Source organism: Taurulus bubalis, assembly GCF_910589615.1.
Source record: "Taurulus bubalis genome assembly, chromosome: 16".
NCBI classification, from domain to species: domain Eukaryota; kingdom Metazoa; phylum Chordata; class Actinopteri; order Perciformes; family Cottidae; genus Taurulus; species Taurulus bubalis.
In genome coordinates this window covers 22,745,900-22,746,380 of record NC_136604.1, presented here as the reverse complement: position 1 = coordinate 22,746,380, position 481 = coordinate 22,745,900, and the positions used below count along the sequence as shown (strand labels likewise).

The 481-nt window shown below is 36.4% G+C and overlaps 1 protein-coding gene across 1 annotated transcript in view; it reads left to right on the top strand.

Annotated features, from left to right (window-relative positions):
- Nucleotides 1-481, top strand: part of LOC306748792 (uncharacterized protein) — an 8,376-nt gene continuing 7,895 nt past the window's right edge. The window contains exon 1 of the mRNA XM_079232012.1: nucleotides 1-118. Coding sequence (XP_079088138.1) covers nucleotides 67-118 — 52 coding nt within the window. The 5' untranslated portion in view covers nucleotides 1-66. The remainder of the gene's footprint in view (nucleotides 119-481) is intronic.

Below are 481 nucleotides of genomic sequence, written 5' to 3'. Positions count from 1 at the left end.
AGACCCGGTTCTGGAGCAGAGATAGACCCGGTTCTGGAGCAGAGATAGACCCGGTTCTGAAGCAGGATGGGTTTAGTCACCGCGTTGGTCCTTCTGGGGACTCTGACGGCGAACTGCGGTGAGTTCACGCGACTCCGGTCAAAAGTGAAAGTAAAAAAACTACAAAACATTTATTTAATTTCTTAAAACGGACGCTGAGTGTTTTTATTCTGTTGTTTCGTTTGCTATATTCTCCTTAAGGACATCAAAACTTACTTTACACGTGGATTCAGTTCTTTTGCTTGTTAAAAATGACGTCATCAAGTTCACTGCGAAGCTAAACATCAATAACACATCCGGGTATTTTTACGATCGATTAATCATTTATAAATGTTTTTTATTACATGATAAAATGTTAACAAATCTTACCTTGCTAAAACCTAAGACAAATGAAATTGTTTGTCAAAATACTATATTTAATGTATTGAATATATTTAATGTA